Source organism: Ctenocephalides felis, unplaced genomic scaffold, assembly GCF_003426905.1.
Source record: "Ctenocephalides felis isolate EL2017-DRISC unplaced genomic scaffold, ASM342690v1 CF-g0.4_SCAFFOLD_01492, whole genome shotgun sequence".
Taxonomy (NCBI): Eukaryota; Metazoa; Arthropoda; class Insecta; order Siphonaptera; family Pulicidae; genus Ctenocephalides; species Ctenocephalides felis.
The window spans coordinates 9,277,592-9,304,884 of record NW_020537646.1 but is presented as its reverse complement, the minus strand read 5'-3'; the positions used below and the strand labels follow the sequence as shown (position 1 = coordinate 9,304,884).

The window sequence follows — 27,293 nt, the reverse complement described above, 5'->3', positions numbered from 1 at the left end:
AACATTTATTTTTTATTTTTTATAAAAAAGAAATTACTGACATTTGGTGCTTGTTTCCAATTATTAATTATTTACAAGTTGCTGTTAAGATGTGTAAGTGATAATCTAAGAATTTTAAAACCACTGACGATGACGTAGAATTTTACGTCAAAACGTATGGAAAAATAAAGATGTTTTAAAAATCTTTATATTTTTTAGTTGATGTTGCGCCCTCCAAGAATTGAATCATATATATATATATATATATATATATATATATATATATATATATATATGAGTGAGTTCTTGAGGGCGATACATCAAACAAAGAAAAGGCAAAGATTTATAAAATAATCTTTAATTCCAAACGTTTCGACATTCAATTTAATGTCATCATCAGTGGATATTACGTTGGTTGGTTACATCTAGAGAAGTGTACACAGCACTAGAAATTGGCACTAACATTTATACAAATAACTTGTCAACACCATGCATTTTTTATATTTTTTTGTATGATGTAAAAAGAAAAATGATAGTTTTATTTGAACAAAAATGTAAGTAAAATTAGGTAATTTCTGCCACGACTTCTGTACTTTGCGCGTTCCGAGGCTTATGTGTCACATAAGCCTTTGCCTTTTCTTTGTTTGATGTATCTCACTCATATATTTCAACATCAAAATTAACTACTTCATTATATATATATATATATATATATATATATATATAATGACAAAGATAATTTGAACACTAATATGGTGCAACGTTCAAAATTATTATAGCACACGCATACTGTATTGATATGCCATACATGAACTACAAAGTAGATAATTGATTAAAATAATAAAAATCATTAACTTTTGAGAGAGAATATAGCAAATAATATTAAAGTAATTGGAACACCAAACAATGGCATACTTTGTATCATTTTCCTTACAAATATTTAATGAACTAGCATTCAAATATGATCTAACGTTAGATGAATCATCACATGTGAATTGAGAAACCCTTTATTTAAAATCATTTGATAAGAGGGCCAGTCTGAAAATAACTTTAAAACATTCTATCGTCAAACTTATAAAAATACATATATTCTAACTAATAAAGAGGGTGATAATATATTACACATAATGTCTTAAACAGCATAAATTTATATGAAGCATTAATTACATAAACAAACATATACAAGTTACAGCAGCAGCATTTGACAAGAGCACTGTATGGTTTCGGAATGAATTTATATAATTTTGAATAAAACTTGCAAATTTCTAAGGTAAAAAATGAATGAGGCTAAAAATACTTGAATCTATTTTGGAAATATGTTAATTTATATCATTATAGCTACTTGAGCACTATGTGTAGTATTTATATATGTATTCTCGTGTGAGGGTTGCAGCAATTATAGCTTCCTTTGTCAGATGATTTCAAATGGAGGTCAATATAATGTATAGGTATTTTGAGGATATAGAATTAAATTATTTTTCACAGCCTATTTATCTAATCCAAATACAATTCTCCCACAACACAAAATTCAAATTCTAACGATAAAATAATCAATGTTTATATATAATTCATTGTTGCATTGAGAAGGTTTTACCTTGCAAAGCAAAAATATATTTATACAATAAGAAGTTTCTGCTTAATATAGGTAAATCAGTATGGCCGGCCTACAAATGATTTTATTACACATGATTTCTTTTTAATTTCCTATCGACGTTGTTAAACATTATTTTATTAAAGGCCATTGAAGTGTTACACAAGCAATATATCAACAATCATTCACACTTATTCTTTAACTTGGCTCCTAATATGTAAACAGAAGAATTTTTTCCAAGTTTACCATTGGTATCGTCTCAATAGATTATATATTCAAAAATATTGCCTTAACGGCCTTTTCCCATGGTGCTTATGTAATATTTTAATGATACCTTAATTTTCCATACCAGTACACAGTAAACAAATATGCAAAAGAGCTGTTGATTTTCTGAGCACTTTACATCCTAACGTGCGTAATTCAGTAAGAATAGAAAGAAGTTTGGCAAACAATATTCCACACTTAGGGTCACCACTATGTCGATTCAAAATGTAGCACTTTAATGTTTTGATGTAATAACTTTGAATTTGTTCCACAAGATCTGCTTGTTCCAATCCAGGTCGATCTAATATTGTTAGAGGAGCAAAATAAATATTGATGATATAAATATTAATATTACTTTATAAGAAAAGTTATTGGTCGATCTAATATTGTTAGAGGAGCAAATAAATTTGATTTATAAGATATTAATATTACTTTATAAGACAAGTTTATTTAAATTGGAAACTCATAATTATTACCGAATAATAACATTATTACAATCTGGTCGATCTAATATTGTTAGAGGAGCAAAATAAATATTGATTATATAAATATTAATATTACTTTATAAGAAAAGTTATTTAAATTGGAAACTCATAATTATTTACCAGAATAATAACATTATTACAATCTGGCTCAATATAAACAAGTTATTACATAGGTAATAACGTTTTTTTTGGATAGTGATTTATTTGAAGAAAAAAAACTCTATTAACCAGTTTCATCTTTCTAAAACAAAATTTGCTTAAATCTTCTATAATTTGAACAAAAAATTTTAACAAAAAGCAGGTTTAGGCTAAAATTTTATTGACAGTCAAAATTTTTTTATGCTATTTAAGAGAACAAAAAATTGCAAGTAGAAAAAATTACAAATAGTTGATCAAAATCAACAATTTTAAAAATAATTATTTGTTATTTATACTTAATTTTTACATATAAGGATGAAAATATTTTTTTTATATCAAATGGGGTCACATTCAGCAAAAGAAAATTTGTTTAAATCCTCTATAATTTGAACAAAAAATTTTAACAAAAAGCAGGTTTAAGCTAAAATTATTTACGATTTAATTTTATCGATAGTCAATTTTTTTTTATGCAATTTAAGAGAACAAAAAATTGCAAGTAGAAAAAATTACAAAAAGTTGATCAAGAATCAAGAATTTTAAAAATAATAATTTGTTATTTATGCTTAATTTTTACATATAAGGATGAAAATATTTTTTTAATAGCAAATGGGGTCACATTCAGGAAAAGATTCAAATAAATAAAACCAATATTATTTATTAAAATCGAAAAATAGAAATTCAAAAATCTAAATACCAACTCATATTAAGACAATTATAATAATATAAGAATGAAAATAATAATAAAGCAATAATTTTCATTACCTGAAAAAATCACAATTGCTGTTATTAGTGCATACTCCACATTGTCTACAGTCATAGTATACATCTGTCGACAAAAATGCAATAGATCTTCTATTGTATCTGCCATACCAGCCATTTTATAGGAGTCACGAGTATATGAACGATTATTCGCGAATAAGATTGAATCCGACACTGCATCGTACCGCCGAGCCATTCGCAGCATCATTACTTCACTTGAACATGCCTAATTTGTGAGAATTACTTTTTAGAAATTTACATCTTTCATTTACTTTGGAACTTGGAACAAATTTATAGGCTTAATTGCAAAATGATGTGCTGCTTAGAATACCTTTAATAATGTTATTTGATCTTCTTGTGGTATTTTGGTAAAAGCTGGTAAACCCTTTGCAAATTCCACTATAAGCTGCACAGTAAGTATGGTAATTTCAGTTATATGCCGAAATTCAAGAGCTTCATCTTCAGCTGGTGTACTCTGAAAAACACATTATTTCAACTCATAATTAAAATTATATTACTAATACAGAATTAAGAACAATTATTTACTATCATTATCCTTCGTAGGTCTTCCTCAGAAGGTTGTTCATATCCATCTTGGTACCACACTAATCTTGCGATCACATATTCTTGATTTGCAGTCAAAGGTGGAACATTTCGAATTCTGTTTTCAGCAAGAATCTTGTCTGACAAAAATTTCTGCAAAAGTTAAATATCATAATGAAACATAAATGAATTGTTTTATAGTATTATAGTTAGTCTGATATACAAAACAATAACTTTTAGATAAATTTGTATAATAAAAATATTATTTGAATATAGTTAAAGACTATGAAATACAAGGTGTCCCAGATCTCAACGTCAAACCAAAACGATGAAACAATCATGAAAAAAGTTTTTTATGCCATATGGTACGGAATTATCTACAGAATCTAAAAAGCTTACAACGGTTTGATTTATTTTAGTTTGATAATTAACTGGATTTAATTAAAATTTAATACTTTATGATTCAATGATGATTTTATTAGATATCGATATTTTTTGTTTTTGTATATAAAATCGTGACACACTTAAAATAAATTGGGGCTAATTTGCTCCAGTTGTTGATCTTACCACTTTAGTTGCTTCTGGAGGTAATGGGTCGCATTTCATGACCGCAGGCAAAATATCAGGCTTCTGAAGTAATGCAGAATTCGCTAGGGGAGCAGCAGATTTTCCAACGGTACCTGATATTGGTCCGATGTCCTTTTCCTTCTGTGCCTTCTTTTCCTTTCGCTTCATGGCGCATTGGTTTTCGGGAACCACGCACTCGGGGCGCATTCCGACAGCCAAACATTTCTTGAGCCTACATTCCTGACATTTGCGTCGCATATACATGTCCATTTCGCACGTGTGCCCAAACTTGCACACGTACACGGCATTCTTAGTCACACTTCGTCGGAAAAAACCTAATTTCATAAAATTAGATTAATTATATATAATCTATGCATGTCACTTACAATTAGTCGATAATTACAAAAATATACCGTTGTGAATCAAAATTATTCTTTGAAGGAAAAGTATGAATATTTCTTACTTACTTAGTTCATATCTAAATTCAAATTATTCAAATATCAATTCAATATCTCATATTCGAATTACAAAAAGAACGTTAGGAATAAATTTTTCCAAGCCTAGGAGCACAACTTTTTAATCTACTCTCCTACATCATAAAATTAAGTGATCGTTAAATTTCACAGCACCATCGTCAAATTTTCAAAAGCTTATTACTATCTTTCTCGATATGCCAATTACATGTGAAAGAATATTAACTTCCCGTAGGGTTGTTATAGTAATGGGTCGAAAATCAAAAATGAAAATTTTGCATATCTTCACGTTTTGAAGGTTTCTGAAGATTTTGGCATAGTTCAGAAAAAATGGATGTGTGTGTGCTTTGTATGTCCCCATTTCTCGTTCACGTTTTCGGGCGCACGGATCAACCGACTGGAATGGTTCAAACGACATTCGATTCATATTGATAGGGTGATGTGCTGATTAGTTTTTGGTAAAGGCATGTCCAACCGTTACGGAGATACAGAGCAAAGTGTGCTTAAACTATAGATATCAAGATTTTGAGAGAACGGGGCATCCGATTTGCATGATCTAAAAACATTCTGTTTGTAATGATGGGGAGAAGTGGTGATTAGTTTTTGGCAAATGCTGGTCGAGCCGTTTCATAGATACCGAGCTAAATGTACAAAAAATGGCAGTTTTTGAGAAGAAACTTTCTGCTTGTGTTGACGAAACAATTGCTTTTGGAAAAAAAAGTTTAATAATTCAGATTTTAATTTTAATTCTTACTGTAATTAATTTAATTGAGGTAATTTGTTAACTGTAATTAGCGTAATCCTGTATCTCATCCGAAACATGTATATAAAATAATGAAACATAAATTGATAGAAATTGTCTCGAGCAACAAAGAATTATTATTACATCGATTTATCTTATTTGAGAGGAGTCGAAATATGCCTTACCTTTGCATCCTTCACAAGTAAGAGCGTTGTAATGATATCCGGAGGCACGGTCGCCGCACACAAGACATAGTTCCTCCTGCTGCCGCGGCGCCGGCCCTTTCTTGGCCTTCTTCGCTTCGCAGCCATCTGCTGAATAGCCGTTCAAAGAACTAGGCGGTGACAGGTCTTCTCGTCCTGTAAATACAATATTATTAGGCATGCAATGAATATTGTATTTGGCAATTCATTTCGGCCACCCTGACCGAATAGTGGAATATTAGGCAAAACCATTCCGCCGGACCTTCTGATTAATAACGTACTACAGCAGTACAATGTACATGCTATGTACCAATTTATCCTTACTTTGTGATTCCAGAAATAAATCGTAAAGGTTGGTTGATATAATCAATTCTATTTATCGGTGACAGATTATACTTTTGTGACTCATGTAGACGTGCTTGGTCAATCAATATTATTTCAGTTCTACTTTGGGTTAAATTGAATCTTAAACATTTAATATTCAGCGCATTTTGAGGGACAATATACACCAATTAATATAGATTTTCTCTCAATTTGGATGGTCTATTTTTTTTATCAGCCATTATCAATTTCATGTCAATTTTATGAAATGCGTAAACTCAGCGAAGGAATATAAAACAATATTTTAATATTATGCAAAACGTGAAGTTTGAAACGATGAACACGATACTTATTACAACATTCCTTAAAAGAAATAAATCGATGCATTTAGAACACATATTTGGCAATTGTAATAATTACTTTTCTTATCTTTAAAAATATCAGAAGTGGTCGCTATCAAAAAAGTATACCCAAGACATCATATTACAAAAAAAAAATTCATATCAAATTCATGTTTGCTATGCATGCTAAAAGACTTCTATCAGTCTACTTTTCGAATTAATTTTTCTGTGTTGTTAATATCTTATGTCAATTAAAATGCCACGAAATGAAAAAAACAACAAATTGACAAATATTAGTCCAAGTAAATAATTTTTAACTATTTAATGAATGTGGTATACTACGGCAAATACTAAATATTACAATTAAATTACATTTAATTCTCAGATTTAACGATAACTCAAATGCTTGTGTTGATAATATGAATCAAGAAGCATGAAGCACAAGCAGAAGCAGTGAATGTTATTCGATAAAAACATCCAAGTTCGTAGAGAATAGCGAAAAAAAGCCGATGAACTAATGTTTGAAGGACACCCAGAACACCTTTAGAGAACTCGCGCGCGATTCGAGCGGTCAAAGCAGGGCCTACCGAAGAAAGTTATTTACATTCCTTCATATGATACACTTCCATCACTAAATAGTAAACGACACAGAAATATCAATTAAAATAGTGCACAATCAAAAGGCAAATTTGGGTTTTCATTTTAAAAGCATATTCATTTATTATTCTTATTTTATATATGTATGTACTAATATTTCTAATATAACAATTAATAAAGAGTGTAATAAATGGCAATTCAACATCTAAAACATCAGGTCGAGTTTCTGCATTATTTTCAAGCTTATTTTTTTTCAAAAAAGAAATAAAAAATGTACTTTGATCATTAAATATTTGAATTTGATTATTATTTCAATAGAATAAAATTAATAGACATTTCTGATGCCAAATTTGTACATTAATTTTTCGATAAGGGGGCGTCCATTAATCACGTGAGCGAGTTTTTAAGGATTTTTAGACCCCCCCTCCCCCTTGGTTATACTTTGTGATATTCAAAATTACCCCCCTCCTCCCCCAGCAAACATCACGTGTATTTTTAGTAACGTAAAAAATTTGTAAAATATATTTTTTTTTTGAAAATGTATGAACTTTTTATAAAAAATAGTAAATAACATAAATACACATGATATATTGCTAGACTCCTCCTCCCCCACGTGATATTTCGTGATTTTTTGGCAAACCCCCCCTCCCCCTAAAAACCTCACGTGATTAATGGACGCCCCCTGACAATAAGACAATGAGACATAAATTAAATAGCATTTTGAATTCTAAACCATTATCACGATTTATGATATTATTTTTAAACAACTATGCAACAACCAATAGCAAAACAATAAAAGAAAAAACATTGATGGTTAAATACTTATATAATTTTAATTGAACATTAAACATTGCATAACAATAAAAGAAAAAAAAATTGATGGTTAAATACTTATATAATTTTAATTGAATTAAATTTTATATAGTAAATTTTATATTATAAAAAAGGTACAAACAAATGACAATTTCAATAAATTCTAAAATATCTAGACGTTTTTTTGTATTATATTAGGGCTTAGATATAGCTGTCAATTGCAAAAAGTTTAACATAGAAATTAAAAAAGAATGGTGTAGGTGGATAGCTAAATGAATTTGTATACTCTCAATGTTGTATGTGTTCGATAAATGTCGACATACATCATGACGCACTAATAGTATAATTTTTGAGCAGAATCGAAGACTGTTTCAATGTTCTTGGAGATACTTCAACATGAGAAAACCGGTCTCTGAACTACTGGCAGCCATAGAATGTTGTCAGACAACTTCTCTACGGGGGTATAGTAAACATTTTCGCTCCTTTATAATAGATGCCGCATTCGCTATCTACTATATATAGGACTAAAATACATCAATAAAAATAGTATGAGAGTTTTTTTTAAAGTTTATTTATTTAAAATCCATACGTTTCAGCTAGCATCTTAGCCATCATTCAGTGGTAATCAAATTAAAATTTTATTTATTAAATTCATTTCTATCTTAAACTCCGAAGAGTAAATACATAGTTTCGACAACTTGTTAAGTTATCATGATTATTAGTGTGTTTTACCATTTGTGATGTTAAAAAATATATATATTATCAATGTGCACATACTAATACCATGGATTAATAATGGTTTCATATGCTATATTAGGATACAATTTTTTTTAATTTGATTACCACTGAATGATGGCTAAGATGCTAGCCGAAACGTATGGATTTGTGTCAGCAACTGTATGGAGACTGTTACGGCGACGATATTTGAGAGCCATGGTCATGGGTAGATCGGCCATCCAAAGTTACTGGAGGTCGGTCATATATTTGGACATTATTGGGGCGCTCTAAATGAGTCAAAACATTTATTTATTGTTTTATTGCTGTAAATAGTTAAATAGCCGAAACGTATGGATTTAAAATAAATTTTAACTATTTACAGCAATAAAACAATAAATAAACGGAATGAACTTAACACGCTGTGCGACACAAATCTCTTTTATTTAGATAGTATTTCCAAATTTCTCACAAAATAAGAAAAACGACGCGCAAAGGATTCGCTATCGTTCCACACATGTGTAGAATCTTGGTAAAAAATATTTTTCAAAAAGTCCTTTCTCCATTATATTTTCAACCATTCTACGAATAACACACTATCCAATTGAGATTTTTTAAATTAGTATTTTGTGAAAATATTGTGTAATTACAAGTTTAATGTTTATAATACATAGTGTAGTGCACTACCATATCCTGATACCATGGATTATTAAAATTTTCCAATTTAACACTAAGATTAACTAATCGTAAGTACTATTCACTGTTTTATTTTTTATTTTCACTCCAATTCAATTATTTTAGTTTTTAATTTTATTTTAGTGTCCACTGAATGAAGACTAGGATTATAGCCGAAACGTATGGATTTAAAATAAATTTTTGAAAGAAATTCATGTTTTATTGATGTTATGCTCGATTACTAGACTTTGATAATACATATGTCAACATCAAATTCAGAATCATACAATATATATATATATATATATATATATATATATATATTCTCTTTTTATATTGGTAAGTATTGTTGTTTCGTTAGTTTTTATAGTTTTTTTCTTCGAGTTATTTTTTTCCAAATTTTTCATAGTTTATATCAATTTTTCAATTTTTACTTTACAGATTTTACTGATGATATTAAAGACAAACGTTTCGACGTTAGAAAATTAAAGATTAAATTATAAATCTTTTTTCTTTGATGTATCGCCTAAAAGCACTTACTCATATATCTCTACATCAAAATTGATTACTATATCTATCGTATGCATTTGACGAAAATGAAATGTATTTGTATACAAAATAATCACACACACATACATATATATATATATATATATATATATATATATATATATATATACATAATTGGTGTATCGATTCGGCGGTTGCAAGTGGCCGCGAACGCACTTAGAACGTCACAAAATCAATCTAGCGTATAAGGCTATTCCCACCTGTGTTTATAGCAGAGGTTCGCGACCCGACAGGCTCGAGAGCTATTTCGAGCGGCATGCCAAAAAATTAGATATTAAAAGCTATTAAGCACTCGATTTATTCTAGATTTGCTGATAATGATTAAATTTCGTACTTAATTCTATTTTTTATATTTATTAATTGGTACTCTTATGGGATACAAATCATTTCTAAATATTATTATTATTTAAATACCTGATATCGTACTATAATTCAGAGATCGACTCAGAGTCGTTACAATTGTTAATAACTGCTAGTTTATCGTACTAACAAATAAATAACTTGGTTTATTTAACTAACTAACTAAATAACTGTCACTTTATCTAATTTTGGTATTATATATCGATTGTTAAATTATTTAGAAACGAATGAATTCATCTCTTATCCGTGCAAACAGAACCGAAATAATTTTCTTTCACAGGTTGAAACATTTTGTTTTTCTTACGTTTATATACTTTTAATCGATTTAGGAATATTTCCAATATAATTGTCACCTTCAATGCAACGTACTCCTCTGTAATAGTTATAACTAATTATAACAATATCCATTTTTAGTGCCTTTCATTTAAACACTTTTGTTCGCTTCATGATTCTTGTACATACATCAAAGAGATTCGTTTTCTGGTTTCTTATAATTATGTATTTTTTTGAACCTAACAGAAAACTAACGTGTATAACAATTAACTTGTCACTAGTATTATGGTACATACAATACTCTAACAAATGCAATACATGAGAATATTAGCTTTACAGACGATAAAAATATATTTACTTCCTATAATAGAATTAGATGAAGCATAAGTAAAATCAGCAAACCGAACGATTAATTAACACTTGCTTATAATAAAGTAGAGTTCTATATATATATATATATATTTCTTAATATCATATAAATATATTTACAGATAAGTAATAGTGAGCATGAAAAAAAGCAGCGGTTTTTTAAAACTTATCTCCGACTGGCTACTTCAGTATGTAGCATGTCGGTTACCAGTTAATTTGTTTATGAAAATGTTCGCTCCTCGTTTACCTGATGAGATGCTACCCGCACTGTCACTCCGAGGCGTGTGCGGTAGGTCCATAGCGGGCAATCCTAGGGGGACCTGTGTCGCGATCGATGGCAAGGCGGCGACCGCACCGCATCCTTGCACACCTGAACCTGGATGTAAGCCAGCTTCCTCGTACACCCACAAATCCAGCTCGGCATATGTCTCGGGCGAACCTAACGAAGCCGGACTCAACGCAGCCAGGGCGCCACCAGAAGACGACGTTACCTCACCAGATGCAACATCTTCGAGCATCCGCAAGGTTTGGAAGCCACCGTTGTTAGACCAACGTCGTTTCATGTTGATAATGCAAGGTATTTCACTTCACACATTTATCCTTTAGAAGATCACCATACACAAATTGAAAATATAGTGATTTTTATTTATGACTGACATAACATCCTTAGGAATATAGTCATCTTATTGCAGATTTTACTCGAAAGCATTTCTCAACTCCTAATTCATAATTGAATCTCTGTACCTAATGTGTGTGACTGTAAAATCTAATTGTATCATTTTGAGTATATAATTTAATGATTAAAATGATTATAATTACTTTTCCTCTTAGTTTCAAAATCTTTTGTATATTAATTTATATTCATAGTTAGAAAGTATTTATGTAAAATTTTAAATTTTACAAAACAAAATAAATAAATAAATAATATCTTAAAAGCATAAAATAGGTAACTTGGATGAATGTTTAAAATTTGTTATTGACATATGAACATAATATGTTCTATTTCAATATAAAAAAATTGTTTAATTATCATTTCTGATTGATAGAGCGGCATACGATTCAGTTTTTAGGTAGCATGTATTCATTTCACAAATACAATTATACATATAATTGTTAATGGTTATATATAATTAGTGATATGAGCATGTGCGTCTTGTATATATAGCGCGACGGCAATGAACGAAGCGAACACAATATTTACCACGTATAATAAAAGTAATAGTATGAATTTATCCCGTCTTTGTTTTTATGCATTGACTATATATTATCACTGTATGCACACCACTATATTAAGGTGAATAAACGTACACTGCTTTACATTTGAATAATTGTTTCGATACACTCAATTTGAAAACGCACGTTTGTTCATAATCACATTCCACTGATTCATACATAACACCTAAGTAACTTGACATTTTCAATGGTAGAGTACTGCTGATACACAAACAAATTTCATTCATTTCATAAGTAGGGTTAAAGAAACACAAGCTTCACTCGGCACAAAGGAAAATATATCCCTCGATACGCTACACATTCAGCTTGTTAATAAGCACATTGTTTCACATTAAATTCACATTGTTTATATCGTCACAATTTTAACTGAGAACTTGGTTTCTATATCACGTCGTGTCTGTGCGATGACTGAAAATAAAACGCATGATTTGACGATTGACTTGACTTGACTTGACTGCACTGTACAGTGTCCTCGTACAACACATAGCATCAGATGTATGTAGGTATTCTAAAGCGCATTCTCCACGTCGATTCGAAACCTTCACTTATCGCACACACACTAACACTAACACTAGACCGAGAGCAAGCAATACAAGCAATACAAGCAATACTCCGCAGTCATGCTCACTGCCAGGGTCACCGACGGAGCGTGACGTCATGCCGTCATGCCGTACTGTGCTGGCTGGCGGTGGCGATGGCGATGGCGGTGGCGGTGCGGACGAGGGGACGAGTAGTGATGTGAGACACAATACATTTTTCGAATCCAATTGGAATACGATACACTGGAACTGGACCGAGTTCAATGTGACACGAACCAATTGGATTCAAATTGGTCTAATCGTATCGTAATAAACGATTCAGTTTATCGAGCTTCCGAATTCGTTTTAATCACGACATTTTGCAATTCAAATAAGACGGCTGTGGCTATAACATTTAAGAATCGAAGGACGAATTCGGCTCTGCTCGTCTACCGCGAATGCAAACACATGTATCAGTTTCATTGTCATCAACGAAACATGTATGAGGCTAGAACATCCTCAAACCTGAGTCAAATTAACAAACACATGTCAACATTAAAGGTGTAAAACAAAAGGTTCGCCGTTTATTGAACTAACAATTTGTAAATATATTTATGTATAATTGTATTTAAATAATTTTGAATTATCTCGTATTATATTGCTTTATTCTAATTTAGCAATTAAAAGCTTTTTCTCTTTGATCAAAGCTGTCGACAGTTATCACGTCCATGATGTGTGTACAAAAATAAAGATCTGAAGATAAAAGAGAATTAAAAATTGTTCAGTTTTTTTAAAAAAAAATCAATTATAAAAGTTATATTTTATACACTATCACGTATAGTGTTCAACATCAACATTTGAAAAATTAATATTAATTTGTTGATGCATCGTTTCAAAGAAGTAAGTTGCTCAAAAACTGTAGCTAAAATAGTTTTAACTTGCTATAGAAACTGCTTAGGCCAATAGATTAAACGTTATTATTATTTTCAAAACTGTTTATATTATATTTAATTATTTCGATTATTTTTAATTATCTAAATCCATAAATATTTGAAGTTTTATAAAAACGTACCCATTTTACCATTAGGGCTATAGGGATCGCAGCTGCCTGACGACATTGGCGAAGAATAGCCATTAGACAATGTCGAATATGGTAAGCTGGATGGGCCTGGTGATGGTGTGAGAGGTGGCACATGGCTGTTCGTCAAACTGGGACTAGGTGATCGCTTCCATTCTTCGACTTTGTGCTGCTGCTTGCTACCGAAAGCTCCTGCAATAATAACAAAATCGGTTACAACTCAATACATAAGTGTATTTTTAAACTTAGTTTTAAATTTTTTTTTGAATGAATTTCACTTACCATTAGATAATGCGTCCACGCTAGTAGAGGGTTCACATTTAAGCAGAAGATCTTCATGTATAACTTCGTTCAAAACAGTTCCATCAGAAGAATTTGCAAGATTTGTAACCGCTCGAAACATTACGAATGAAACCGTATTATATTCAATGAACTATTTTTTTACTTATTTTTTGTCAATACATGTGGAGTTTTAAATTTAAATATGCCGTAATGCAAATATTAAGATTTGTAGGGCGATATTCCATTAGCCGTGATCGTCAAAGAGATGACAAATCTGACACGATGGTCATCACATGGTTGCGTTGTGGCTGCCACTTCGACACCTAAAATATTTTTATTTATTAAGTTATTTAATCTAATTCAATCTTTTTTTATTTATGTTTATTATTGGCATTGAAAACTAGAACGTTCGGCCGCTTACAATACTACTTTATTCTTTAAGCACAATTTTCCAGTATGTCGATTTATTTGAGTCTGTATAAATTTATTTTTATATGAAGTACTCGTTCGGGATTCGATCTGAGTTCTCCTGAAACCGCGAGTAATTGACAATATTTAAGCACCAAAAGCAAAGTTTCTTTTTTACGAAAAAAGAGGAATTATAAAAATGTAATCACATTGAGTGTCTAAAATGACATTTTAAAGACCAAGTTGTTGCACTAGCATAAATTTAATATGTTAAACTAGACTATTTTTATTGATATTCTTCAAAAGAAGCTTCAAAACTTCTCATTACTAATTTAAATGCGTTAATTAAATGACTTTCAAATTAAAAAAAAAAATTAATTGAATTTTATTTTATTGATTATTGAATATCATATTGATTTTTTTCATTAATTTGGGATCGAACAAAGACTGTAATGAGAAGTATTAATGTCCAATATACTTGTATAATATGGCGAGCTATGTGAAAATACGTGCAAATCTTTCTTTTTTAAAGTTGACCTGATTTTAACCATACTTACCAACGGTTTTAACCTTTTCGAAATCGAATATAAAACATTACATTTTTTAAGACAATCAGAAGACATAAAACAAAATTCTAAAACAAGAAACTGATTAGAATAAACTCCAGAAAATCATCCAGCAACCAATATTAATCGAGTTTACAAAAATGTTCGAAAAGTAAGTAAAAAGATGTAAAATATTATTTCAATTTATTATATATTGTTCAATGAGAGTGCCCTGTCAAAATATTGAAAAATATCAGCCCAATATTCTCAATGCATAAATGATTAACTTGTAGAAGCCTGATATGCTCAAATATTCGCTATATTAGTTTAGTGCTGTTTTATTCGTGTTTTTATACCTAATATAATACAATGTGGTATTTTATAATAGATATAATATTACACGTTGACTGGCCTTATGTTCTAATTATATTCCATAATTTTATCCCACTGAAACCTATCTGGACATACTGCGTAAAACTGTGGGGTGCAACTTGTCATTTCAGCATAGAGATTTTGCAAATATTTCAAAATAAATGCTTAGGAAAATTGTCAACGTACCTAAATATACCCCTATCAAAGTAAATTATTAGTAGACACCATCAAAGAATAGATACAGAGGCCTAATCAAAAATACAGAAAAAGCCTAACTGAACTCCCTAATTGCCTAGCAAGAAAGTTACTGAAACAACCTCGTTGCAGATGAATTGAAAGAATGTATCCTAATAATTTATTTGAGGTCCAGTAATAAATGAAATCATCTTATTTCCCTTTTCGTTTTTGCCATGTTGCACTTTTCACTTCGTAATTTAATCTTCAGTACTTTCTGAATGAATGATTTTATATCTCATGCAGATGATCAGCCAAATAAATAAACTAGTTGTGTATGGCATCGTGCCTTAAGGCAAATTGCTAGAACTTCCCGTACAGTAATGAAATGTTCGAGGAATATTAAATGTTTTCAAATATATTATTATAAAAACTGTAACATTGTCTAATATTTATAACAATTATATAAACTGAATTGCAAAGTTAAAATTATTTATTTGAAGTGTTTATTAAATTATTATTATTAATTAATGTTTAATTTATTTATAAGTGTGCTTTAGAACTTTAACAAGAATTAAAATTAAAATCTGAATAATTTTAGATATACAAAAAAAAATTTTTTTATGAAAAAAAAAATGACATTTTTTGCTCATTTAGCTCGGTATCCCCGAAGCGGCTGGACCTGTCTTTGCCAAAAACCAATCACCACTTCTCCCCATCATTACGAATTGAATGTTTTTTGTATCATTCAAATCGGATACTCCGTTCTCTCAAAAATTCGATTTTTATTTTCTGCACTCTTTGCTCTGTATCTCCGTAACGACTGGACATGCCTTTGCCAAAAACTAACCAGCACATCTCCCTATCAATAGAAATCTAATGATTTTCTACCAATTCAAATCGGTTGATCCGTGCGCCCGAAAACGTTGACCAAAAATTGTATTCATACATACGCATACATCAATTTTTTCTAAGGTATACCAAAATGTTTAGAAACTTTCAAAACGTGAAGATATGCAAAAAATTTCAATTTCGATTTTTGGACGATTACTCTACTACGCGAAGTTAATAATGCAATCCTTTACTTCAAATGTATCTAAAGAAGAGCATTGAAAACAAACAATTTAATCAAACAACGTTAAATTATCATAATTTTCTGTTTTAAGATAACTCATTCATAACAAAATTTCTTCTAGTTAGTTATAATAAAATTTCTCATAATGTGTAATACAAATATGAAACAAAGTTATTTATCAACAAACGCGTGATATCCATGAAATTAGGTCATGATCTAGATTACTTTAAGTAAAAAATTATCTTTTATTTCAATTTTTTCTTGCGATTACCATTCTTCTTATTTCAATCCTGCTGGTACTACTTTATTAATTTTACCTTAATTGGGGTTCTTCTGCACATAGTACTAAATCCTAATATATAAAATACATCCAATATGCATTAATACATTCAATACATTTCTATATATTTGTACCTATTTTAAATTTTAATACTTGATTTTGACGAAGTATTTAATTTGTGTTAAAGTTGAAAAATAGATACGTGCGCGCATATATATATATATATATATATATATATATATGCCTTATGAACCATATGTCTAATCTTACATATATACTTTTTGTTGAGCAATGCAAAATATTAAGACCTTGAATATATAAAAACATTAAAAGAAAGCGCGTTCGATTCCATTGTCTACATTCATAATTACGATTGTCAATACAATATAATTGTAAATAGAAAAGTGTTGCGATATAATGAAATCGTATAATATTATATTATATAAACACATAAATGTAGATTTCGCTGCGGGCTCACTGAATTGATTGTAAATTTTAGTGCGGCCATTTTACACAAATGTTTCTTAACCCAATTTCATTCGAAGAAATCAGCTATACGTTATTTGAAGAAAGAATACGACCATAAGACGCAAGCGAATACATGAAATGTTTTTAAACGCTTAATTTTAACCCATAATATGAATAAATCAAAACAATCTGGTTAAATATACGTGTTTAAATGTTAAATGCATAAAAGCCAATGACAGCTTCAGTGTCAAAGTAATGAATTAATTATGCAACATGAAATAATTTCTTTAAAGTAAAATTTTTGACATCTTTAAAAATATGAATTACTTGCTTACCTAAATATATAATGAAATAATCCAAAGATGTATGAACAATTAATATATTGATACTAATACTAACACTAACACACACTCACGCAAAAGAGCACTTGAATTGTTGAAAATTGTTATTGAAATAGTCACTGAACTGACGGATCGCTTGATTGAAAACAATTTTGGCACTTTAAGGTTAGGTTGCGCAAATTTCTATCGTTTCAGTTCAGAGTATAGGTTCGAATCTCGTCAAAACGTGTATTATTCATATATTCAGTTGAAAAGAGGCTGAAAACTCAGCAATATCTGCATTATTCGCGATGGTATTTCGAGAAAAATAAGAAGGTCAACCAAAACATCACGCAACACTACACTGACGGCGCCTATAACGTTCTAGACCCGACTGACTGATTACTGCTATTGCAATGCGCGAGCGAGACGGACGACATCGCTTTGCTATATGTACATATAGTTTTGGTTTCGTTTTCGGCTTTTAATGTAAATGTAAGCATAAAATGCTGTCAGCGCATTCGCGTGCCCCATGCACCATGCACCATGCCCCACTATGGCTCCGAGCCAAACTATTGTTATGAAAAAAGGCAAATATATGTAAAAGATTTTAAAACAGATTCAGACACTAATGAAGTAATAATTTTGTTCATAATAAATACCCTTCGATACAGAATAAATGTAAACTTGCTGCAACTATATATATTGCAAAAGGGATTGCGTATTGCTACATATAATTACTTACTATTGATTTATTTTGATTTTTAATTGATTTATCAATCATTAATCATGCCAGAATAATAATCTAAAAGGCTTAAAAATACATTGTTCATAATTTACACATCAATCATACTTCTTACCCAAGAGAGTAATAAAAAAATCACCAAATGTAATTATTTCATTTTAAAATAACATGCATTCGTGGTATTCTATTGCAATATGCAATATCCACAATAATTTTCTTTAGTTGACTATCGACACAAAAATTGTAATCAATACTAATATCATAATTAAATAAAAATATCACTATTATTTACTAAACAACATTATTTATTGATTCCTTTATAGGAACTATACTGCTATCATTGTTAGATTTTCTATTTTTCATAAGTGTTCCTAAAATTATACCACAAAATAACAATAATCCTATCTGATGATTTGAAATAAACTTTGTTGCACAATCACTAGAGTTGTTTATATCCAGTTTGTATATCTATAATGATATTTTAGCATTAAATAGACAACATTTTAAAATATACTCTACAATTATTTATTCATCGTACCTGTCTTGTAATATGTGCAGCAACCAGTCCTACAGTTGCATAATACGGTAAACTTTGATCGCAAGCCAACCCAGAAGTAACTAAACCAGCCATCATGGCAGATGCAAAGCCACTCAAGAACAATTTTGTATCACCCTTAAACCTAATTGCTGTTGATTTTATACCTAACATGATATCATCTATCCTATCCTGAATATTAAAACCAATTAATGTGATACAAATCAACTTTTAAACATCATGCTAAGTTTTGTACCTGATGTGCGTATATTGTGTCATATATAATTGTCCAGCAAATACCAGCCAAATAAAGGGGCAGGCAAGCGTGCCAATTCACAGATCCTTCCACAGAAGCCCACCCTAAAAGTGCACCCCAATTGAAAGTCATTCCTAATACAAGCTGCGGCCAATATGTAATGCGTTTCATGAGTGGATAAATTACTACAAGACCTAAAATGATACATTGCAATAATCTATATATATATATTTATATATATTAATTATTTAAATATATATATATATATATATATATATATATATATATATAGAATTTTGTGATATGATTGGAATGAATATTAAATGATAAATGTGAACAACACAACACTCAGATTTCAAAGATGTTCGGTGCTTAAGATTTGTTTTCAAATATTTCTGTATATATTCACATGTTTAGTACTGTGTCAACCATTGTCAGAGATAGTTAGTGTATTTTGATTTTCAAAAATCAAATATAATTTAAATAAAATATTATATAGGTCTCCAAACATCTGTAATTATTAAATAAAGTGTGTGTAAAAATCTGAGTATTGTGTTCTTCATATATATATATATATATATATATATATATATATATATAATATATATATATATATATATATATATATATGTAATATTTTTGCAGCCCAACCGTCGAATTAAAAAAAAGATTAAATAACAAAAATTATTTATTCCATTAAACGTTTCGACACTTGATGTGTGTCATCATTCAGTAATCAAACCAGGAAAAAACAGGAAACATTAATTATGATGTAAAATTGATTGAACACTAAATTTGTGTAAAATAATAAAATGCTATTATATTAACAAACAAGAAGTAGGAGGAGCACATATTGCCCTCCTATATTTAATGTTATTGGTAGCATAGCATTGTGTGCACTGTTCCAGGAACCAAGTAGTTGCTTCGCTTGCACAAAAGTGGCTAGTTACCGAATTTGGTTTTCTACGATGAGAAGTCATTCCAAATTGATCACTTTGTGATATATATATATATATATATATATATATATATATATATATCTTATATATATATCCCATATATATACTACTCTATATATATACATATATATGACTTGGCTGAACGCTTTTCAGAGACGGCACAACCTCCTCCAGGAATGAGCCATCCGCAGCAGCGTCAACCCCCAATGCAACAAACGGCTCTTGTTTATCAACCTAGTGGTGAAACTATTAGACCTGGTGTGCCTACTGTGCAACAAGCTACTGGTAGAGCATTGACACGCAAACCCTGAAGGGTTTGAAAGCAGTAAAGATACTAAAAGTGTGCGTACTGTTGGTGGAGATGTACCCACAAGTGCTGGCAGAGGATCAATGAGAGGAGGCCGTTTGGCAACTAGTTTGGATACTATACGTACTAAACCAGATACCATTACCGTCAAACAAGGTACTACTGGTCGTCCTGTTAGACTAAAAGCTAATTATTTCCGCCTACTTCATCAGACAAATTGGTGTCTCTATCAATATAGAGTTGATATGTCGCCAGAGGAGGACCGGACTTTTGTTAGAAAAGCTTTACTAGCAAATCACAAAAACACAATCGGAGGATATATTTTTGATGGAACTGTTTTATATTGTTCGCACAGATTGAATCCTGATCCAATTGAATTGACTTCAACCAGAAAGTCTGATAGCAGCCAAATTCTGATTCAAATTAAATTGGCGAGTCAGATAACTGCAGAAGATTATCAGTATCTTCAATTCTTCAATATCCTTATGCGTAAATGTTTTGAAGGTTTGAAACTTCAATTAGTTGGTCGCAATTACTTTGATGCATTAGCTAAGATCAACATTCCTAAACATAAGCTACAGTTGTGGCCTGGTTATGTTACATCTATAACACAGCATGAAACTGGAATCCTTATGTGCAGTGAAATTACCCATAAAGTAATGCGTTTAAGCACTGCTCATGACACTCTTATGGACTGTAAGAGATCTGCAAACTTCAGAGAAGAATTTGAAAGAAACATTATGGGTACTGTGGTCTCGACAGACTATAGTAATAAAACTTATCGAGTTGCTGGTGTGGATTGGAACATGAGCCCTGCATCAACATTCAAGAAGTGTACAGGAGAAGACATTTCTTTTATGCAATATTATAAGGATAGATATGGTGTGCCAATAAGAGACAAATCCCAACCTATGCTTATTAGCCGATCTACTGATAAGGACATTAGGTCTGGACTTGCCAAGCCTCAGGCATTAGTTCCAGAACTCTGTCAAACTACTGGATTGACTGATCAGATGAAAAACAATAATCAGCTTATGAGCTCCTTGGCTGAACATACGCGTGTTAGTCCTGATAACAGAATCCAAAAACTTTTGGATTTCAATCAGAGGTTGAGAAATACTCCTGAGACTCAACAAGAACATTCTGCCTGGCAAATGAAATTAAACAATAACTTAATTGATCTATCAGTATCCATATGAAACTATAATTCTGGGATCAGTCAAGGTTCCTGTAGGACGTAATTTAGATTGCATAAAAGATGTGCGATCGAATCCATTATTGCATATTGTTCCTATTCGTACATGGCATGTGGCTTTCCCGACAAACTTCAGGAAAGATATCTTCGAATTTGTCAAGATCTTGCAGAAATCATCTACAGCCATGAAAGTGACAATAACCAATCCTATTTATAATGATGTGCGTGATGATCGGACTTCAACCTATGTTGATGAACTAGAAAGAATATTGGGTTCTGGAAATCCAGATATAATAATGTGTGTTGTGCCTAATAACAGGAATGACAGATATTCGGGCATTAAGAAAAAAGCCTGTGTGGACCGTGCAGTGCCAACTCAAGTTATTTTGAGCAAAAATCTAACATCTCGTGGTGTTATGTCAATAGCTACAAAAGTTGCAATTCAGATGAGTTGCAAAGTGGGTGGTGCACCTTGGTCGGTAGAAATACCTGTATCTGGTTTAATGGTGATTGGTTTTGATGTATGCCATGACACACAAAGTAAGTCACGTTCTTATGGTGCAACGGTTGCCTCATTGGATCAGAATTTGACAAAATATTTCTCAGCGATCAGTGTTCAACAGCCAGGACAAGAACTTGCTGATGATTTGGTTGTAAATGTTACAAAGGCTCTTCACAAGTTTGCTTCTGTTAATGGAGCTTTTCCACAAAGAATCATATTTTATCGAGATGGTGTAGGTGATGAACAACTCCAATATGTTTACAACCAAGAAATCAAGCAAATGAAGGTTATGTTGCGTGATATGTATAAGGGCACTTCCCCTAAGATGGCTTACGTCATTGTAAGCAAACGCTTAAATACTCGCATATTTACAGCTGATGCTAAAAATCCTGAACCTGGCACGGTCGTAGATGATATAATTACTTTGCCTGAACGGTATGACTTCTACCTCGTCAGTCAGACAGTCAGAGATGGTACAGTATCACCTGTTTCTTACAATATTATTGATGATTTGTTTGGGCTACCTCCTGACAAAATGCAGAGACTTACGTACAAGTTAACTCACATGTACTACAATTGGTCAGGAACATCCCGCGTTCCTGCTCCTTGTCAATATGCCCATAAGTTGGCATTTTTGATTGGCAATCCCTTCATAGGGCTCCTAATCCATCTTTAGATGATACTATTTACTTCTTGTAGTTCAATGATTTGAACCTCCTTATATATTTTTGGCAAGTATATAGTTAAAGCTTGTTATGATCTTCCAGATATTATGAATTAAGAACTATGTACTTGTTACTTGCCATTTATGTTTTTGACGCTATGAATTTAGATTTTAAGTACTTAACATTTAATTGACGTTATTTTCATATTAATAATTATGAGTTGATACTTTAGACATACAATTTGTTGATTATTACCTAGTTTTTAAGCAAACTAAGGTTATAACTGTTGACTAAAGTTCTTTACTATATAGTATTATTGATCTTATATGGAAAGTTTCATTTATTTTTGATATAAGAATAATTGTTAGATGGTTTATAATAATGTTAGTTTTTTTATATGGAATAAAAGTTTATTATATATATATATATATATATATATATATATATATATATTCTCTCTCATATTATTATATATACATATAAACTCTCATTATTTTTCTAATTACAAAAATTCATGATTTTTGACTGGTTAGTTGTATCAATGTTCGTGCAAAATTCTGTGATGTGGACACATTTTTAGATATAAAATACCATGTTCAAAATTAAATTTAAATTGTATATAGAAACGTTTGGAATTAAAAATTGTTTTATAAATCTTTGCCTTTTCTTTGTTTGATGAATCACCCTCAATAACTTATATATATATATATATATATATATATATATGTGTGTGTGTGTGTGTGTGTGTGTGTGTTGAGAAAAGTTAGATTTGTCGATATATATAATTAAGTTCTTGGAGGCCGTATCAAGTAAAAAATTGTAAATAATGATGTAATGTTTTTTATAACATCAATTGTTCTGCTTTATATTTTTGACATAAAATTCTATATCGTCATCAGTGGTTCTAAAATTTTGAAACATACAGAAAAAGTGAAATTGAAAGCTAAATATGAACAAAAAAAATAAAAATATAACTAAATAAACAGAATATATATATATATATATATATATATATATATATATACATACAAATCTTAAATTAAAATATTATCAAAGAAAGTACTGTCTTTGTCATTTTTTTTTTCAATTTTTACTAATATTCATATTTACTATACATCTTAATTAGATTTAAACAAACGATATACTTAAAAAAAAATAGAAATTCGTGGATTCTTATAAAATTATTATTTATATATATATATATATATATATATATATATATATATATAGGAATATAATTAAAGGAATAAAGTAAAATAATCTACACATACCTAATGAACTAGCTCCTAGAACAATAGAATACATATTTAGTTGCAAAAGTACAGCACAGCCAATGCCTAATTGTCCTATAAGAAAAATTAAAGCATCAAAAGTTGTGAGTTCCCCAGATACCAATGGTCTACTTCTTGTACGTTGCACCTTAAATAATTCATTTATATATATACACATACAGACATAGCATATATATATATATATATATATATATATATATCTTTATATATATATATATATATATATATATATATACATAAAGATAAACATGGAAGACAATATTTGAAACATACTTTTGCATCAATATCTTTATCCCACATATCATTAATAGTACAACCAGCCCCACGCATTATAAATGCGCCAATAGCAAACACAGAGAGCAGATAAAAATCAGGAAAACTTCCAGCCGGGGCACTTAAAGAAATGCTCCATGCACAAGGCCAATATAACAACCAAGTACCTACAATTTTCTGGTATGACATAAATTATATGTAATAAAATTATAATTACATTGCAAACTTACCAATTGGTCGATCTATTCTCATTAATCTTACATATGGTGATTTATGAATTTCAGTAACTACATTTTTATACCAAGTAATTGTAGTATCAGAATGGCTTTGTGTACTGATCGGTATTGCATGATCACTTAATTTTACTAAATTATATTTATCACTTACATTTTTGGAAAAAATATAATTATTTCTTGAGCAGGAATATAAATTCATTATCACATAGTTTGCTTTAAAATTTTCAGGCAGCAGCCTGGATTTAAATGGCTTTCTATACGGCGATGCCATACTTTTATTTAAAAATAACATTCTTCGCAACATGTTATTTGAGCAATACCGATTACTACAAATCATTTTCTGCCTCTTTATTCTTTGCCCAATGATTGCTAAAATGTTAAAATTTATGATTTTAAACTTTTGTTCAAAAGAATTCACTTTGCAACTATTTCATAGGTGAAAAAAAAGAAAGAAAATTCAAACTACTTTTTTTTTAAACATATTTCTCTTCAGAATGACTTTTTTTTGCTAAATACGGATGTTTTGTAATGTAGCCACATCCAATCAACTTGCATTTTTTTATATTAAATTTGTCACTTACGACAGATGATATTACAAAAAATAGCTTTTCAAATAGCGGTATTGATGTCTGAACACAAAAAGAAATTCATATTAAAACAAAATCATACAAATGACTACTTTCAAAGTACAGGATTTGAAAACAATATGGTTTGCAAACAAAATTATTAATCTAATATTAAAAAAATATTAAAAAATTTTCATGTAACTGTTTAACAGGATTTGACAGTTAAACTATTAACTAACAAAGTTAGGTTAACATAACAAAATGTAAATCTTTGCAATGTAAATACTGTTAAAATCTAAGTTCTCTATGAAAATGTAAAGATGTTTAAAAAATCTATTTTATAAATTTTGAAAAATAATATTACCTTTTGTAAATTTTGCGATACCTTTTATTTGTCAATTCGACGCATACTTTGCTTGACTGTCACTGCACTCGACTACAACATCTTGATTGCACTTTGCACTAGACATGGCCGCGAATAAAACCATGGATGTGTAATAATAATCAAGATCTATTAACTTTTGTAGAAGGAATTATTCCAGGCTTTCTTTTTAATTGGACCAAGCCGCAATTCCAGTCAATTAATTTTCACGATATTAAAATATTTAGTGTAATGAATGATCACCGATACACCAATGACTGAAGGTTATGATAGAATACAAAAATTATATTTATGATTTTAAAACACACCTACTTTTATATAAATATGTGTAATAAAAAGTCAAATGTTGCATTTCATAAACATTTATTTGCATTTGTGTCTCCAATTATATGTAGCTAAATCATATGTACTAAAACTTTCCTTACAACCCATGCATTTCCACGGAATATCATCACATCCATGTACATCATGTATGTGACTTTCCACAGCATAGAATGAAGACTCGCTGAATTTCATATTGCAATAAAAACAACAATATGAAATATCTTTATTAACTTGATTTATAAACTCTTGGTGACGTATATCTTTTTCATCACATAAATAAAAAACTGTATTTTGAATTGTTTTTTCATCAAACATACATCGTGTTACATTTATTTTGAAAGATGGTTCAATTATTTCAATTATTTTGTGTGATTCATTTTTAGCATCATCTATTTCACATGAGCAGGCATTTTCTCTTGTAAATTTATATTTAGTGCTGGGGTAAGAATTGTCTACGTTACATGGGAACAATTTATCATTACAAAATGCTATGTTCATAATAATAGTTTCAAACAAGATTGACAATTCTTTTTTATGCCTTTCATTGATACTATTATTTTTAAAAATTGCTTGTCTACAAAGACTTAAATACATTGTTAATAATTCAACATTACAATATTTATTTTGTGGAATATGTCTATTAGTATTAGATATATTACATTTTTTACTATATTTTAATATCTCATCACAATTCTGTAGACATACATATCTACTAAATATATGATCTGCTTGGTGTTCAATTGTTATATCAGGTAAGTTTAAAGTGAAACCAATGTAGGGCCAATTAACTAATTGTCGAACACTTAATGGAGGGTGATTCCAAAGCTTAATTTGGTCTTTAACGGCAATAGAGAGTGCATTGTAACCATTATTATACAGCACAATATTATGCACATCACATAAACTTATATCTAGACATAAAACTAGTCTTTCATCTTTGCTTAGATTTCCATCGCGATTCCATTTTAGCTGCAGAATATCTTTTACTTGAGAATTATTATTAATAGCTTTCTGTTGCTTATATTTCCAAAAGACATGGATTACACTATTTAAATAATGTATAAATGAATTATACAATGTATTCTTTATGCTATATTCATGTAGAGATTTATCAAACCAAAGCTTTATCTTTTTTAAAATCCAATTCAAATCGTCCCAATCAAATTCAATATCATCCTGGACTAATTCAAAACTACAATTCATGATAATTTCTCTCAGTGTTCTATTAACATTTGATATATGAGGATTGTAATTCTTTTTGTGCAGATATATGTTGAAAATTTGTTCAATATTTGTCGATGGCATTTTGTAAACTTGTTTTAGAAATCGTACTGCCGTATAATTCACTTAACTATAATAGACTACAACATCATACACATTAACACATTTTATATCCTACGGACTATAAAAAAATTAAACTGAACTGTCAAAAGCTTGCAAACATGTCGATGTTTAGCTATATACAAGTGACCACCAGGGTGACCACCGTAGACAAAATATGATTATGTGTACCAACGTGCACATTT

General features: G+C 30.0%; 2 protein-coding genes across 2 annotated transcripts; both read right to left on the bottom strand.

The window, feature by feature from the left end:
• Positions 1-1,905: 1,905 nt before the first annotated feature.
• On the bottom strand, positions 1,906-17,924 carry LOC113370785 (ecdysone receptor). The gene is made up of 9 exons (XM_026611474.1): positions 17,546-17,924; positions 13,889-14,211; positions 13,601-13,798; positions 5,727-5,900; positions 4,327-4,661; positions 3,763-3,912; positions 3,548-3,691; positions 3,220-3,442; positions 1,906-2,135 (listed from the first exon to the last, which is right to left on the bottom strand). The coding sequence occupies exons 2-9, from the start codon at positions 14,007-14,009 to the stop codon at positions 1,906-1,908; spliced, it is 1,575 nt and encodes a 524-aa protein (XP_026467259.1). The 5' UTR covers positions 14,010-14,211; positions 17,546-17,924.
• On the bottom strand, positions 14,108-25,167 carry LOC113370784 (4-hydroxybenzoate polyprenyltransferase, mitochondrial). The gene is made up of 8 exons (XM_026611473.1): positions 25,077-25,167; positions 24,490-24,864; positions 24,260-24,426; positions 23,966-24,113; positions 19,067-19,260; positions 18,814-19,002; positions 18,608-18,743; positions 14,108-14,211 (listed from the first exon to the last, which is right to left on the bottom strand). The coding sequence occupies exons 2-8, from the start codon at positions 24,830-24,832 to the stop codon at positions 14,108-14,110; spliced, it is 1,281 nt and encodes a 426-aa protein (XP_026467258.1). The 5' UTR covers positions 24,833-24,864; positions 25,077-25,167.
• Between the last annotated feature and the right edge of the window lie 2,126 nt (positions 25,168-27,293).